This window comes from Panthera tigris, chromosome X (assembly GCF_018350195.1).
Source record: "Panthera tigris isolate Pti1 chromosome X, P.tigris_Pti1_mat1.1, whole genome shotgun sequence".
Taxonomy (NCBI): Eukaryota; Metazoa; Chordata; class Mammalia; order Carnivora; family Felidae; genus Panthera; species Panthera tigris.
This window is the reverse complement of record NC_056677.1, coordinates 98,538,916-98,554,459: the sequence shown is the minus strand read 5'-3', so window position 1 is coordinate 98,554,459 and position 15,544 is coordinate 98,538,916. Positions and strand designations below refer to the sequence as shown.

General features: G+C 41.7%; 1 protein-coding gene and 1 long non-coding RNA gene across 4 annotated transcripts in view; one reads left to right on the top strand and one right to left on the bottom strand.

The window, feature by feature from the left end:
- Nucleotides 1–15,544, bottom strand: part of LOC107179059 — a 38,736-nt gene that overhangs the window by 6,250 nt on the left and 16,942 nt on the right. The window contains exons 2-3 of one of the 2 annotated variants that reach the window (XR_001509597.2): nucleotides 12,585–12,696; nucleotides 8,069–8,173 (exon numbers count right to left, since the gene is read on the bottom strand). This is a non-coding gene — a long non-coding RNA (uncharacterized LOC107179059). Of the gene's footprint in view, nucleotides 1–8,068; nucleotides 8,174–12,584; nucleotides 12,697–15,544 lie in introns of those variants that run through there. The other variant, XR_006213378.1, reaches the window with a different exon arrangement.
- CUL4B (cullin 4B) overlaps nucleotides 12,257–15,544 on the top strand; it is a 56,907-nt gene continuing 53,619 nt past the window's right edge. Inside the window, exons 1-2 of one of the 2 annotated variants that reach the window (XM_042974036.1) lie at nucleotides 12,257–12,345; nucleotides 13,086–13,163. In XM_042974036.1, the coding sequence (XP_042829970.1) occupies nucleotides 13,103–13,163 (61 nt within the window). In that variant the 5' untranslated portion in view covers nucleotides 12,257–12,345; nucleotides 13,086–13,102. Of the gene's footprint in view, nucleotides 12,382–13,085; nucleotides 13,164–15,544 lie in introns of both variants that reach the window. The other variant, XM_042974037.1, reaches the window with a different exon arrangement.

The following is a 15,544-nucleotide window of genomic DNA, read 5'->3' as shown; positions in this document are numbered from 1 at the left end:
ATAAATAACTGGAGCAGTCAGAAATGACTTTCATCAAGGGGCGCCTGGGTGGCTCAGTCGGTTAAGCGTCCGACTTCAGCTCAGGTCACGATCTCACAGTCTGTGAGTTCGAGCCCCGTGTCAGGCTCTGTGCTGACAGCTCAGAGCCTAGAGCTTGCTTCGGATTCTGTGTCTCCCTCCCTCTCCTCCAGCTCACACTCTGTGTGTCTCTCTCTTTCTGTCAAAAATAAACATTTTAAAAAGTTAAAAAAAAAAAAAAGAGATGACCTTCATGTTGCTATAAATGTAATAGACATGTTTTCATCCTCATTTATTTACTCTGTAGGCAGCTCTTGTCATAGGTCACCGTTCCCTCTTTTTTTTTTTAATTGAAGTATAATCAACACAGAATACCCTATTAGTTTCAGGCATACATCATAGTGATTCTATATTTTTACACATTATGAAACAATCCCCACAATAAGTCTAGTTATTATCTGTCACACAATTACTTTAATATTATTGACTATATTCTCTATGCTGTACTTTACATCCTCATGATTTATTTATTTTATAACGGGAAGTATATACCTCTTTTTTTTTAAACAGTTGATTTATTTATTTTGAGAAAGAGAGAGAGAGAGAGGGAGGTGGGGAGAGAGCATGTGAGTAGGGGAGGGGCAGAGAGAGAGGAGAGAGAGAATCCCAGGTAGACTCTTCACTGTCAACACAGAGCCCGAAACCAGGGCTCGATGCCCTGAACCGTGAGATCATGACCCGAGCTGAAATCAACGCATTCAACCAACTGAGCCACCCAGGCACCCCTGGAAATTTATGCCTCTCAATCCCCTTCCCCTATTTTGTCCATCCCCCAAACCCTCCCCTCTCTGGTGACCAACAGTTCGTTTCCTGTATCTATGAGTCTGTTTCTGTTTGTTTTGTTTGTTTTGTTTTTTAGATTCCTCGTAGAAGTGAAATCATATGGCATTTGTCTTTCTCTGTCTGACTGATTTCACTTAATACCCTCTGGGGCCATCCATGCTATCACAAATGGCAGGATATCATTCTTTTATATGGCTGAGTATTATCCCAGTGTATATATATATATCACATCTTCTTTATCCATTTATCTATCAGTGGACACTTAGGTCATTTCCATATCTTGGCTATTGTAAATAATGCATCACTGGGGGCACCTGGTTGGCTCAGTCTGTGGAGCGTGTGACTCTTGATCTCAGGGTTGTGGGTTTGAGCCCCATGTTGAGTATAGAGATTACTTAGTAAAATCTTTAAACAAAATAATACTGCAATGAACGTGGAGGGCATATATCTCTTCAAATTGGTGTTTTTGTTTTCTTTCACCCAGAAGAGGAATTGCTGGATCATATAGTAGTTATATTTTTAATTTTGGGGGGAACCTCCACACAGCCTTCCCCTCTTTTTGAAATATTCCCTTTCCTTGGATTATCTGACACATCACTCTCCTGGCTTTTCTCATACCTCTTTGGTTCCTCCTTATCCTCCTTTGTTCAACCACTAAATGGTAACATTCAACCCAGTTATAGCCCATCTCCTCACTTTAAAATATCATCCTGGTGTGCCTGGATGGTTCAGTCGGTTAAGTGTCTGACTCTTGATTTTGGCTCGGGTCATGATCTCACGGTTCATTAGATCAAGCCCCATGCTGGACTCCCCTGCTTGTGCTTGCACTGTCTCTCTCAAAAGACATCAACATTTTAAAAAAATAAAATAAAATCTCATCCAAATCCGGGATTTCATTTACCACCTGTTCGTATATCTCACAAATTTGTATCTCCAGCTTTTCTCTGAGCTTCAAATATTTTTATCCCATGCTTACTATACATCTCCTCTTGGATGTCTCAAAAGCACTTCAAACACAACATATTCAAAACCAAACTCTTTCCTTCCTCTTCCCTCTAAAAATCAGAAACAATAATCTAGTCCTCTTGCAGTGTTCCTTATCTTGGTGAACGACACCATCATCCATCCATTTGCAAGACCCAGAAAACCAGGACAGGTCACCTTTGTCACGTCCCGGTTCTCCCGTTTTCATGCAACACCCATCCTGAAGCCTTATCAGTTTTGCTCACCAAGCACCTCTTAAAGCTCTCTTCTCTCTCAGTGTCTACCACTCTCACCACCACTAAGATATATTCTTTTCTCACTAGACAGGTAGTTGTAGTCTTCTAATTGACCTCCCTGTTTTGATGTTTGCCCCTCATCCAGTACCTTTTACAGATGGAGTTGTCTTTTTCACTTTTAATCCTTTTAATAATCCCTATTGTGCTTAGGATGACACAAATCACTAACATAGCCTCTGAGTCCCTGTACAATCTGGCCAACATCTGTCTCCTCAGCGTCATTTTATAAAATTCTCCACTTGCTGAATCACCTGGGTGGCTCGGTCGATTAGGTATCCAACTCTTGATTTCAGCTCAGGTCATGATCCCAGGGTTGTGGAATCAAGCCCTGCACTGGGCTCTGCGCTGTGCAGAGCCTGTGTGGGATTCTCTTTTCCTCTCTCTCTGCCCTCCCCCGCCCACTTTCAAAATAAATAAATAAACATTTAAAATATAAATTTAATTAAAATTCTCCACTTGCTGACTGAGCCACAGCTGCACCAGCTCTCTTTTGTCCTTCATATGCAGTAGGCTTCCTCCTGCCACAGGGCCTTTGCACATGCCCTTCCCTCTTCTTGGAATATGTTTTCTCCTTTCTCATTGAGTTAGTTCCCATGCACTTTTCAGATCTCTGGAGAGGTTTTGCTTGCTCAGGGAAGTTTCCCTGACCTCTCACACCTCTGTGTACCTCTCCTACAGAGCACTCATCACAGTTATAATTTTACATGTATTTGAATTAATATTTGAATAATGTTTGTCTCAGGGTGCCTGGATGGCTCAGTCAGTTAAGTGTCTGACTTTGGCTCAGGCCACTAACTCAAGGCTTGTGAGATTGAGCCCTGTGTCAGGCTCCATGCTGGCAGTGTGGAGCCTGCATGGGATTCTCTCTCTTCCATTCTCTCTGCCCCCTCCCCCGCTTGCACTTTCTCCCTCCCAAAACAAATAAGTAAACTTTTTAAAAAATGAATAACATTTGTCTCTCTGACTAGACTGTAAGCTCCACTGATTGGCACCAAGGTTGTTTTGCTTGCTATTGTGCTCACAGTACCTAACACAATACCTGACATGTATTAGCTGCTAAATATATATTTTTAGAGGAAAGTAGGGGAGAAGGTAGGAAAGGGATATGGACAGAAGGAGGGAGAGAGGAAAGGGGGAGCAAGAGAGGGGGAATCTCCTTCCTATGATTGGTTATTTGTAAATTTTTATTCTCCTTGTATTTCTAACAGACTTGACTTTGTGTGTCTTTCATTCATTTGTTATATACATTAACGTCCATGATTGTCACATGTTCTTGGTGGAATGTACCTCTTTGTTTAAGATTTTATTTTTTATTTATGTTTTTTAAAGTGTTATTTATTTATTTTGAGAGAGACAGAGAGACAGACAGAGAGAGAGAGAGAGAGAGAGAGAGAGAGAGAGCACGAGCCGGGGAGGGGCAGAGAGAGAGAGAGAGAGAATCCCAAGCAGGCTTTGCACTGGCATCACAGAGTCTGACATGAGGCTCAAACCCACGAACCATGAGATCACGACCTGGGCTGAAACCAAGAGTTAGACCCTTAACTGAGCAACCCAGTCTCCCCAAGATTTTATTTATTTTATTGTTATTTTTTCCAAAATTTTGTTTTCAAGTAATCTCTACCCAACATGCCCCCTGAACTCACCACCCAGAGATCAAGAGTTGCGTGCTCCACTGACTGAGCCAGCCAGGCGCCCCAAGTGTAACTTTTATCAGGATTAAGTATCCTTTTGTCTCTTAATAGTTTTAGCTCTGAATTATATTTTCTTTTGATTCAAAGATCTTTTTTTTGCATTTATTTATTTTTGAGGGAGAGAGAGAGAGAGAACAAGCAGAGGAGAGGCAGAGAGAGAGGGAGACCCAGAATCTGAAGCAGGCTCCAGGCTCTGAGCCGTCAACACAGAGCCCGATGCGGGGCTTGAACCCACAAACCGTGAGATCATGACCTGTGCTGAAGTCGGCCACTTAACCAACTGAGGCACCCAGGTACCCCTGAAATGGTGCTCATTTTTTGCTAGCATTTGGAAAACTCGAAGTTTTATATTTCTTTGCTTACCACTATTTCTTACATTCTACAATGTTCCTGTTTTGAGGATTCATTTTTCATTTTGCTGTAATGCCTACCTGAGTCATTCATAGAGGTTCTGAATATGTCTACAATGTGTTCCGAATATGCCTAAAAATTAGAATCTGAAAATTTGAGTTTTGTTCTGTATATTATTTCATTCCCCACTCCCCTTCACCACTTAGGGTCAATTGTACTATTTATTCATTTTTGTTCTTCTCTTTTATGTTGTAGATTTTCTCCAAATATTTTCGGTAATTCTTTGTTGTCCATATATATTCATGAATAAGGGACAAATCATTAGCAAACATAGCTTGCCTGGGTTTCCTCTGCAGATTTGTGTTCCCCAACTGGCCTGTCTCCTGAGCAGGTAGGCTCTGTATAAGTGGGTTGCATGTGCTGTTTTTAAGTGGATGGGTATACTGCAGTGCCTGGGTGGCTCAGTCTGTTAAGCGTCCAACTTCAGCTCAGGTCATGATCTCATGGTTTGTGGGTTTAAGCCCCACATCGGTCTCTCTGCTGTCAGCACAGGGCCCACTTCAGATCCTCTGTCCCCCTCTCCGTCTGCCCTCCCCCCCCCCAAAAAATAAATAAACGTTAAAAAAATAAAGTGGTGGGTAAAGAGGCTTCACTTTAAAGTGGGTGGGTTTAGGGGCACCTGGGTGGCTCAGTAGGTTAAGCGTCTGTCTTCGGCTCAGGTCATGATTTTGCAGTTTGTGAGTTCAAGCCCCACATCAGGCTCTGTGCTGACCACTCAGAGCCTGGAGCCTGCTTGGGATTCTGTGTCTCCCTTTGCCTCCCCTGCTCACACTCTGTCAATCTCTCTCTCAAAGATAAATAAACATCAAAAATAAATAAATAAATAAATAAAGTGGGTGGGTTTGGAAGAGGTAGAAACGCTATTGCTCTAGCTCTCTGTAAATTGCCAAAACAATTTTAGTTTGGCAGAGGACTTGAGGGTATTCTCTCCTGGCCAGAGGTGCTTCTTTTTTTTTTTGATTTTCACATATTTTGTGGAAGTCTAGATCATACATACCAAGGTCCGCTCTGTTTTTTTCTAGAATCCTGTACTCACACAAGCCAACTTTGTAAAGCAAATCGCTCACTTAACTTTGGTGTGAAATTTTAGGTTTTAACTTTGGAGTGCGTTGAGGGATGAACAGGCAGGGCTAGTCACAGAGGAGCAGAATTGATCTTTGTTTTCTGAATGCAATTCTGTAATTGACTAGAGGACACGCCCCCCCCCCTTTTTGTATTTCTTCATTCTGAGATTTGATTTTCTCTGGATTTGCTCAAATAATTTTCTCCTGCATGTTTTAGACTGGGCTCCTTCTCCTCTCTTATCAATATGATTATATCTGATTTCTATCCTCAAGGGATTCTTTACAATTTCTGAACTGCTGATGGTACACTTGCCTTTAATTATCCCACTCTTGGTCCTTTTAAAGGATTTGGGGAGGAGACAATAGGGACAAAGTTACTAGTGCTTAGGCTGTCATCTTGATCTAATCTGACCAAAGTAATTTTCTTACGTCAATTTGCCTGAAGCAAAGAGAGTGGCTAGAACTCACTCCGAGAGAGGCGAGGGGAAAGGGCCTCTTACAGTGCTGGCTTCTGAATACTCAGGACTTCTAATCAACCCCCATTAGGATCTAGAAACCTAGTATCTGCATTTCAGTACTTCTGAGAGGGCCAAGCTGGCCACTAGCAGAACCCTCAGAGTAGAAAAATTGCCTAAAATAAAAGTGCCCCCTCAGGGTGAATTGATTAGAAAATGGCACCCCTTTGGATAGGCCAATTGTAAAACAAACTTCCTTTCTCTGCCGATAGTGGCATTCCTGCAGGAGGGCACAAGGCTAGAAGATTTTACTCCCCTCCCACATACACCTTCAAATGTGCATCCTTGTGCAGGACACATCCGGCAGAACCATATACAGCAAGTGGTAGCCTCAGCTAATGCTGATTACAATGCCCAGAGACAAAGCCTCCACCCTCTGGGGCTTCTCCTAATTTCACGCGCAGGGCTGAGAAGTCAGGTTCAAGCTCAGAGAGACTTTGCTCAAGTAGGCCTCCTATGACAGCAGCCTCTGCTCCCCACCACCCACTGCCCCAAGAGACAGGCCTCTGACCTCCCTGAGTCCTTGCAAAGCCAACATGGTAGAGTAGCCAGAGATGATGCCTCCAACAGTCGGGGACCTCTGGTTTTAAAGACTAGGCCCTCTTCACTGGAGATAGATCTTCCCTCAGCATCAAGAGCAGAAGTCTGTATTTTATTTTATTTATTTAAAGGGAGAGGTCTTTAAAAAAAATTTTTTTTTATTACGTTTCTTTATTTTTAAGAGGCAAAGAGAGACAGACCACGTGTGGGGAAGGGGCAGAGAGAGGAAGACACAGAACCTGCAGCAGGCTCCAGGCTCTGAGCTGTCAGCACACAGCCCGATGTGGGTTCGAACCCATGAACCATGAGATCATGACCGGAACTGAAGTTGGACACTTAACCAACTGAGCTACTCAGGCACCCCACAAATGGCCCATCTTTTTATTTATTTATTTAAAAAAAAATTTTTTTTTTAATTTTTTTTTTTTAACGTTTATTTATTTTTGAGACAGAGAGAGACAGAGCATGAACGCAGGAGGGTCAGAGAGAGGGAGACACAGAATCTGAAACAGGCTTCAGGCTCTGAGCTGTCAGCACAGAGCCTGACGTGGGGCTCGAACTCACGGACTGCGAGATCATGACCTGAGCCGAAGTCGGCCCCCAACCGACTAAGCCACCCAGGCGCCCCCCCCATCTTTTTTTAAATGTTTATTTATTTTTGAGAGAGAGAGAGACAGAGCATGAGTGGGGGAGGGGCAGAGAGAGAGGGAGACACAGAATATGAAGCAGGTTCCAGACTCTGAGCTGTCAGCACAGACCCCGACATGGGGGCTTGAACCCATGAACTGCGAGATCATGACCTGAGCTGAAGTCAGATGCTTAACCAACTGAGCCACTCAGGCACCCCCATATTTCTAAACAAAAATAGGATTAGTCAATACACATTGGGCTATAACTGATTTTATATCCCACTTAATGCATCAAAAATACCTTTCAAATGGGTACATATAGTTCCAGCCCTTTCTTTTTTGTGGCTTCATAGTATTCCTTTGCATAGATATATCTTGATTTATTTAGTTTTCCCATACAAGTACTAAACAAGTTCAACCTTGCCTAGCTTCCAAGATCAGGTGAATTTGGGCATGTTCAGTGTGGTATGGCCATGGACTATTTAGCTCTCTTACCTTTCCACCTCTCCTCTCCTCCTCATCTTGGTAGAATTACAGCAATTTTGGGATCAACTATTTTGTTTATATCATTATGATTACATAAAAAGAATTCACTGATGAGCCAGTACTATATTATGGTTATATTTCCTTTCTTAAACCACTTTTTTCTTTTCCTGGATTTAATAATTGTTCCTCCTTTTCATTTGCTTTGTGTGTTTTGTACGGTGTTCCTTAGATTTGTACAGCACATGGCCAGTGCAGTTGTGTAATGGCAGCCCTGTCTGTACCTATGGCTAAGTCCTTCCAAACCATCCAACAAACTTTCAGTGTAACTTTTTTAAGTTAAAAAAAATGTTTATTTATTTTTGAGGTGGGGGAGGAGCAGAGAGAGGGGCACGGAGGATCTGAATCAGGCTGTGCTGACAGCAGAGAGCACGATGCCGGGCTCAAACTCATGAACTGTGAGATCATGACCTAAGCCAAAGCCAGATGCTTAACTGACTGAGCCGTGCAGGCACCCTCCATATAAATTTTAACACAGTTAAATTAACAGATAATCTATCAGTTCCTCCTTTTTTTTTAACTTGGAGCCCTCTGTCTTCCTACTCCAATCTTCTGTGTCGGATCCTCTGCTTCTTACATGCTGTGTCTTCTTCCATCTTGGTTTACCCTTTGGGGTTAGTGAAGCATGTCCTCCAGTTGCTTCTTGAGAAAACATGCACGGGAAGAAAAAGTTTTGGTAACCGCATGTCTGAAAATGTATTTATTCTACTCACTCAATTGATAGTTTGGCTGAATATAGAATTCTATCTTGGAAATTATATTCACTAAGAATACTGAACACATGACTCCATTGCCTTTCGGCTTTACCTATTTCTGTTGAGAAGCCCAATGTTATTCTTCTTCCTAATCCTTTGTACGGGCCTTTTGTCCTGCTTCTGGAAGCTTTTAAGTTGTGCTCTTTAACTCTGGTATTCTGAAATTTCACAATGGTGTGCCTCTGTGTGGGCTTTTTGTTCCCCATTCCTGTTTCATGTTTTATGAATATAACATTGTCTCTTATTTCTCTGAAATACTAATTAGAGCAGAAGCCTAGTGGTTGTTTTTATGTTTTCATCTGCTCCCTACATTGTCCCCTTTATCCAAGTTCCTCTTTTTGTTTTTTGTTTTTGTTTTTGTTTTTTTGGAATGGCCTCTGGCTTTCATGTTGAAATTTCCTTGAACTGTCTGAAATCCTGGGTCATTTGTTCATATTTAATAGCAAGGCACTAAAAAGCCAATTGGAAGTTCTGTGTGCTTGGGTTGGGGGGGTGTTTGTTGTATGTGATTGGACGAATGGCAGGATACTTTTTGGTTGGGCTATCAGTAGTCTTTTCTCTGGGGTGGTTTAGTTCTCCAGAGAAGGACTATTTGCTTGTTTGTTCATGTGCTCTCCATGCCCAATATGGGGCTCAGACTCATAACCCTGAGATCAAGAGTTGTATGCTCTAACAACTGAGCCAGCCAGGTGCCCCTGGAGAAGGATAGTTTAAATCTATCCTACCTGGGTTGTAAGCCTGGGTGCCTGTATTCTGGGCACTGGATGTGGAAACTAAAATCCTTGACTTTCCTCCATTGCCCCCATTTTTAGTCTAGCACACTCCACTACCGTTGTCTTCAAGTCTATAACCTCTCAGGTTCATTTTCACTTCTTTGTTTTTCAGTCTACTTTAAAAACTTGTTACTGACAGATAACGTACAAAAATGCACAAATGGTAAGTGTATAGGTCAGTGAACGTTCACAAGCAGAAGGAACCGTATCATGAGCATTCAGATCTCTCTCTGGTTTGGTTTCTACAAATAAGAAACCTCTTTGCCCGGGTACCATACATGAAGCACTTAGAACAGTCTATAGTAGGGGTGCCTGGGTGGCTCAGTCAGTTAAGCATCTGATTCTTGGTTTCAGCTAAGGTCATGATCTCATGGTTCATGATTTCGAGCCCCGCATTGGGCTCTGTGTTAGCAGTGCAGAGCCTTCTTGGGATTCTCTCCCTCTCTCTCTCTCTCTCTCTCTCTCTGCCCCTCCCCTGCTCTCTCTCTCTCAATATAAATAAATATACTTAAAAAAAGGAAAAAAAGAACAGACTATAGTATACTGTGAGTGCTTCTTAATGCTAGCTATCATCATTCAGTTGCCTGTCAACCTGCTTTCTATTTTCACAACTTATGCTTTCATGTAACAGTTATCTCTTGGTTTCAGGGAAGGTGGAATCTACATTCCAGTTTTTTCTTTTCCTTATTGTTTCCAGGTGATTTATGTACTTCATTCCTTACAAAAATTGTTATTTTTTATGTCTGTCAATGGATGGACAAAAGGTACTGGATAAAAACCAGCAGCTATGCCTTATAAAAATTCTAAGTACAAAAGAATAGAAGAGAACTTTCTAAACATAGGAAAGAATATTAAAAAGCTATGTGCAAGCATCATGATCAAGTCATCTCCCGACAAATTCAGGAATAAGGTACGGATGTCCTCTATAATGTTTTGAAGGTTCTAAAATGTAATAAATGAAGAAAATGAAAAAGCCTGTATAAATCTAAAAGGAATACAGAGAAAAAAGAATAATTATTTACAGATGATATGATTATATGCATTGAGAATCCAATAAATGTAATTTAAAAAAACATGGAAACTAAGAAGTCTATATAGTGGACATCTGCTGTTTCAGTTTGCCTGGCAGCATTCTTTCTTTCCTGCTTCTAGTAATAGCACTCTTCTTCCTTTGGAGAGCTGCTCCTCCTTCACTGTCCTTTCTCTGTTTTCAATATTTATTTTTGAGAGAGAGAGAGGGGGAGAGAGAGAGAGAGAGAGAGCATTCACGAGCAGGGGAGGAGCAAAGAGAGAGGGAGAGAATCCCAAGCAGGCTCCGTGCTGTCAGCACAGAGCCCGACATAGGGCTCAATCACACGAACCATGAAATCATGACCTGAGGTGAAATCAAGAGTCTGATGCTTAACTAACTGAGCAACCCAGACACCCCACTGTCCTTTCAGTATAGTCCTGGTAGGATAGGCAATGATAGTACCTTGTCCCATTCACCTTCCACACACATGGCTGTGCACCTAACCCAGGATGAGCTAATCATAATATATATCAAACTCTGGGGGCACCTGGGTGGCTCAGTCGGTTAAGTGTCCGACTTCAGCTTAGGTCATGATCTTGTGGGTTCACATCCTGTGTGGGGCTCTGTACTGACAGCTCAGATCCTGGAGCCGGCTTCGGATTCTTTGCCTCCCTGTCTGCCCCTCCCCCACTCACACTCCATCTCTCTCTGTCTCTCAAAAATAAATAAATGTTAAAAAAAATTTTAAAAAGAAAGAAAATAATATCAAACTCTGCTGGGCACAGTAGCAGCTGCAAGGGGTAGGCATGTGTCCTAGGCCAGATATATAAGACCTTTCTTGGAATAATCCAGATCAGAGGTAAAGAAATAGCTCTCTCTTTTCCTTGGATGTTAAACTGTAAGGCTGTGACCCCAAAGCAGTTGGTAGCCATGTCTCTATCATGTGGAAGAGTGTTAGAGAATGAGGCAATCCAGAGAAGAGAGAAGCAGAGAATGGAGATGAAGAGATGACTGAGAACCTAGTCATTTGAGTCTCTGGATCCTGGTGTGTCTGAGATCTGCTTTGTCTTTCCCAGTTATAGAAGCTAATAGACTCCATTTTCCTCAAGCTTATTCAACTTGGGTTTCTGTCACTTGCAAACCAGAGTTCTAACTAATACAAGCTGTATGTAAGATATAAACACTGAATCCCTTAACTTTTTTGTTTTTTTCTTTCTTTTTTTTAAAAATTTTTTTTTTTCAACGTTTTTAATTTATTTTTGGGACAGAGAGAGACAGAGCATGAACGGGGGAGGGGCAGAGAGAGAGGGAGACACAGAATCGGAAGCAGGCTCCGGGCTCCGAGCCATCAGCCCAGAGCCTGACGCGGGGCTCGAACTCACGGACCGCGAGATCGTGACCTGGCTGAAGTCGGACGCTTAACCGACTGCACCACCCAGGCGCCCCTGTTTTTTTCTTTCTTAAAGTATTATAAAGTAGCTCCCTCTTGTTTTATTTTCCAGCATGTATTATAAAAAATTTCAAATGTATAGAAAAGTTTAAAGAATTTTATAGTGAATGCACACCACCTAGATTTTACAATTACCATTGTATTATTATATTCCAACAGCTTTCTTTCAAACAATAACAGGAATAGAAACAGGAAACAAACTATCTCATTCACAAGAGTAGAAAAAGGTATGTGTGAAACACAAACTGGCACAGACAAATAAAGCTCCCACAAAATTCTTTTTCTTTTCTTCTTTTCTTCTTTAAACATTTTATTTTTCGGGGCACCTGGGTTGCTCAGTCGGTTGAGCATCTGACTCTTGACATTGGTTAGGGTCCTGATCTCAGGTTCGTGGAATCCAGGCCCAAGTCGGCTCCGTGCTGAGCATGGAGCCGACTTGAGATTCATTCTCTCTCTCTCTCTCTCTCTCTCTCCCCCTCCCCCGCCGACCCCGTTCGGGCTCCCCCTTTCTCTTTAAAAAAAAAAGGGGGGGGGTTGGGATCAAAATCAGATACATTTTGAGTTTTTGGTTTTTGCCTTGGCGCCAACCAGGCGTCTGTTAGGTGAGTGGGGTTTTCCCTGAAGCGATTGGTCAGATCCGCTGTCAATCAGCCATCCTTGACCTATTAGATACGCCGGAACTCCAGCTTCAGTGGGCAGGACCTAGCTTTAAGAACTCGCGTGTTGCTAGCGTGACTGACGGTCCTTCGTTGGCGGCCGTGGTTCGTGGTTCGTATTTCGACACGTTGGTTTGGAGATCCGAATCGATAGCTAAAACGCTGGTAACCATAACAAATCCCGTTGGTCCTCTTGGGGCGGTGAGTTAAACAGCCCCTTAGAGACTGGGGAAAGCGGAGGGGGTATCTTTTAGGGGCTTACTGAGTTTGGACCTGACTTCGGGCAGAGAGATGATAAGCCAAGGCTCCGCTTCTGGCAATTTTAAGTTATTCTCTTTGTTGTATTTCTTTTCGTTATTCGCAAACATTTAAAAGGTATGTTAGAAGTTATAGCCTTTACTCACCTGCGATATGAATTTAGGGAAAATCATGTTAGAGCCATAGTTATCTGTGGAGAAAATCTTCTTAAAGGTGGTGACCACGTGGGAGGACCCCCAACAACCGCGGCTCTGTAGCCTGACGAAGAGGCCAAAATAGAAAATAATTAGAGACCTGGTTCAGATCGCAGTGAGGTCGTACTTTGAGACCCTCCGGAATAGCTGGAGGATGTCCGGAGTCTGTCTGTTGCCGGTCAAGCAACTGGGCGGGGGGCGAGTGGGGGGCACAAGCCTTCGTAATTTAAAAGGGCATGACAGATTAAGATGTTAGTCTGAACAATTGTGCTTTTTCTCCACAAAATAGCATTAAAGAGGGAAAATAAATATAAGAATAAAGACGTTAAAAAAAAAAAAGAGCCGTAAAAATAGGATACACTTGGTTGAGAAGCCAGAGTCCGAGAATCCAGAACACTCTACAGATACGGGAGAGGACTGCTGCAAACATGAATTCTCTGTTTTCTAATGCAGCTCTTCAAAGACAGAATATGTCACTGTTACCTGGATTAGTGAAAGGGAGGTATGGTGCCCTCAATTCAGAAGATAATGGTGAGTAAATGAAGTAGTAAAAGCTAAATTCAGAGTTAAATACAAATAATTGTTAAGAATATGTCTAGGAAATGGTGCCTGTCTGGTTCAAGTTGGTAGGGCATGGGACTTGGGGATCTTGGGGTGGTGAGGTTGAGCCCCACATTGGGCATAGAGCTTACTTAGTAAAAAAAAAAAGCATGAAACTGTTCATATAAAAATTAATAGCAAGGTGCAAATAAATTTCTGGAGACAGGATGGTGGTAGAGGGCACTTATGCTTTGTTGTGGTTGTTTTACAGTGAGAATGAATTCATGTATATTTTGGCAAAAAAATTAAAGTTTGATAATTCTTAGTGTTGCTAATGGTGTGGGCAATCAGCAGTCATTCTGAAGGTGACTGTGTATGTACCACCTTTCTGAAGAGTAAGATGGCAATCTATCAACATTTTAAATATACTTTTTCCTTGATTCTGCTTCTTCAAATATATCCTCAGAACTACTTTTATGCCTGCATAAAGATTTACATCACAGGATGTTCATTGCTGCATATTTGTAGTAGAAAAAATTAGAAATAGCCAAATATCCAAAAATAAGGGAGTGGTTAAATAAAACAAGGGATAGCTGTACTATGAAATAGTATGCAGCCCCTAAAAAGAATGAAATCTCTATGCACTGGCATGGAAAGCTGTCCGAAGTATATTGAGTTTAAAAAGCAAATTGTAGAGCCAAATTTACAGAAATGATACTATTAAAAAATACCAAAGCTGCCTATTTGTAGATATACAAATATATGTATATAAATACTGAGGAAGGCTATGCACCAAACCTACCAGTGAAGGGATTTTTTGTTTTATATATTTTTTTTCTACAAGAATGTGTGTGTCATTCGTGTAAGTTAACAAAACTAAAAGACAACCAGTAATAGAATTTAGTGTGTAGAACTTGCCAGCCACTAATAGTTGAAAAAAAGGAAAAAGGGAAATTCAGTCAATTCAGTCAATCCAGTAAGGAGAGGGGAAAAACAAACAATAATGCAATAATTAGAATTTTTTAAAGTGAGAGGGGAATGTATATTCATATACGGTATGCTATGCTACCCTTAAAAGTGGTGGGGTAGATCTATGTATACTGACTAGGAAAGATGTCCGTGATATAATAGTAAGCAAAATAAACTCACAGAACAATTCGTGTATGATCTATTTTTTTTAAAAGAAACAACTGTATGTTGCTAAAGGTGTACAGAAAGATCGTTAATTAGTAAACTGTGAACTGAGGTTATGTTTAGGGAGTGGGTTTTGTTGGGGAGCAGAGAGTTAGGGGGAGGTGTCACCTTATTTTGTAGTTAAAAGTTGTTGAGACCTGGACATCTCTAAATGCACAGCTGATCAGATTATTCCCTTCCCTGCTTGAAGCCCTTCAGTGGTTACCCATGACCTGGGGAATCAAATCTAAACTCCATAGCATGGCACAGAATGTTATACATGATCTGAACCCTGCCTGCCTCTCTGTCTTCCTCTCCTACCATCCCCCTCTCAAGCCTACTGCACATTAGTCACAGAGCATAATAATACTTGCATTTGCGTAAATGGGCCATCATTTTTCTCGTATTTCCACGTGTTTGTATACACTATTCCCTTTTTCAAGTAACCCCTAGGTTTCCAGATCTCACCATCCTGATACTACAAATTACATTCAGATTTGTATAATTAATACACAATTACAGCAACTCTTAAGTCCCCATCTTGTGGACCATGAAAAGTCTATTCTTCCATCAGCTTGAGGGTGATTCCCCCAGCCCCCAAGTAACTTGAAAGAATCCATGAGAAATGCCTAAATGTTCCAGAAATCAGTCCTAGTTGTCATTTACCATCTCTGCAAGCTATTCTTTCTCCAAACTGTTATGCACTAATGTTCAACAAGGCACCACTTAGCCTTTATAATTTATTCATTAATATTTAAAAAGAAAAACTTTTTTTCCAGTTTTTTAAAAGAAATCTTTATGCCCAACGTGGGGCTTGAACTCACACCCTGAGATAAAGACTAACATGCTGTACTGACTGAGCCCCCAGGCACCCCAGTCTTTATACTTTAAAAAACTTTTTATTAGGGGCGCCTGGGTGGCTCAGTCGGTTGAGTGTCTGACTTCAGCTCGGGTCATGATCTCGCAGTCTGTGAGTTCAAGCCCTGCATTGGGCTCTGTGATAACAGCTCAGAGCCTGGAGCCTGCTTCAGATCCTATGTCTCCCTCTCTCTCTGCCCCTCCCCCCACTCATGGTCTGTTTCTCTCTCTCTCAAAAATTAAAAAAATAAACATTAAAAAAAATTGTTTTAAATCTTTTTATTATAGGGGTGCCTGGGTGGCTCAGTTGGTTGAGCGTCCGACTTCGGCTCGGGTCATGA